General features: G+C 27.1%; 1 protein-coding gene across 1 annotated transcript in view; it reads right to left on the bottom strand.

The window, feature by feature from the left end:
• Positions 1-877: 877 nt before the first annotated feature.
• Positions 878-1,371, bottom strand: part of LOC107883924 — a 1,820-nt gene continuing 1,326 nt past the window's right edge. Inside the window, exons 2-3 of the mRNA XM_016804923.2 lie at positions 1,035-1,313; positions 878-964 (exon numbers count right to left, since the gene is read on the bottom strand). Of these exons, the coding sequence (XP_016660412.2) occupies positions 938-964; positions 1,035-1,313 (306 nt within the window). The 3' untranslated portion in view covers positions 878-937. The remainder of the gene's footprint in view (positions 965-1,034; positions 1,314-1,371) is intronic.

Consider the following 1,371-nt stretch of genomic DNA (forward strand, 5'->3'; position numbering starts at 1 on the left):
AAAAGCTATAAACTGACAAAAAAGTACCAAAAAAGCATTTATTTACGAATATCATAAGAAAATGCAAAAAAAGCAAAATCAAAATTGCATATTGAATTCTGTGATGAATGAATCGAATTTTGTTTTTGATTAGCCATGTCCTGTAGCACTATGAAAGAAAATGTAAATGCTACAAAATCCTAGCCCTAGCTATGATATATCATACCGTTAACGTATTGGGCTATAAATTAACATATATAGGTCGTTTAAATTAAACAATGCCCATGTATCACCTTCATTTGTCATTAAGTTTATCACTAATAATGTATAAGTTTGTATTCTTGTTACTTTTATTGTTTTTAATGAATTATTTTTTATTTAATCTAAAGTTCACATTTTGTTATTTAATGTTACTCAGTGATTAGACATTTAGACGATAATAATATAGATAGATTAATATAAAATATGTAATAAATATAATCATTAATCACATCAGAATGTACCTACCTAACAAATAACAATACTTATCGAGTTTCTACTACTTATTATATTATTATGTATTCGATAAGCAAACAGTGCTCCATGTTAGTCAAATACGCTTACTCGATAAACGGTAATGGTACCCACAGTTGAATAAAATGCCAATTAAAGTTATATGTTTTAAAATATTTAGACTTTAGTCGATCCGTGATGATATTTATAAGTCGAACGATTTGTAATCATACTTCCTTCGTTAAATGATAACCTTTAAATCAGCACTAAAGAAAGTAGTTTATAGGTTTACTATTGGATAATATATTATAATTGTAAAAAATAAAATAGGTAAAAGTAAAATTTGTGATGAAAAGCTTTACTTTTTACAAAACATTATTAATAGAAAATACAACAAATAAAATGTTAATCGTATATGAAATTAATAAGTCTTATTTATTAGTTTTTCTTGATTTCTTTCTTCTTTTCAGGGACCAAAGCCAATATAAATCTCCTAAAAATATACAATAATACAATAAATGACCATTTTTTTAATACTATATCATCTACACTGTTTCACTTACTTCTATGTCATTGACGATTGGTGTCCAACGTTTGACGATTGGTTTGGTTTTGATTCTAATATCGTCTCTCAACTCATTGAAACTTTCCAAAAACGGTTTCTTGATTTCTTCATATAATTTCATAAGGTCTTCTTTCAAATCGGCTAATTCTGCTTTTAATTTCTTGACCTTCTCGCCGATTTCGGGATCCCTGGCTTTTAATTCTTCGCCCACACGTTCGATTTGTTGTTGAACGACATCACACATCTGTTTTTGGAATTTTTCTACACTTTCATGGACCTAAACCGAAAAACCAATTTAAATTATTTGTATGTATACACTTAAAATAATATTATTT

This window comes from Acyrthosiphon pisum, chromosome X (assembly GCF_005508785.2).
Source record: "Acyrthosiphon pisum isolate AL4f chromosome X, pea_aphid_22Mar2018_4r6ur, whole genome shotgun sequence".
Lineage (NCBI taxonomy): Eukaryota > Metazoa > Arthropoda > Insecta > Hemiptera > Aphididae > Acyrthosiphon > Acyrthosiphon pisum.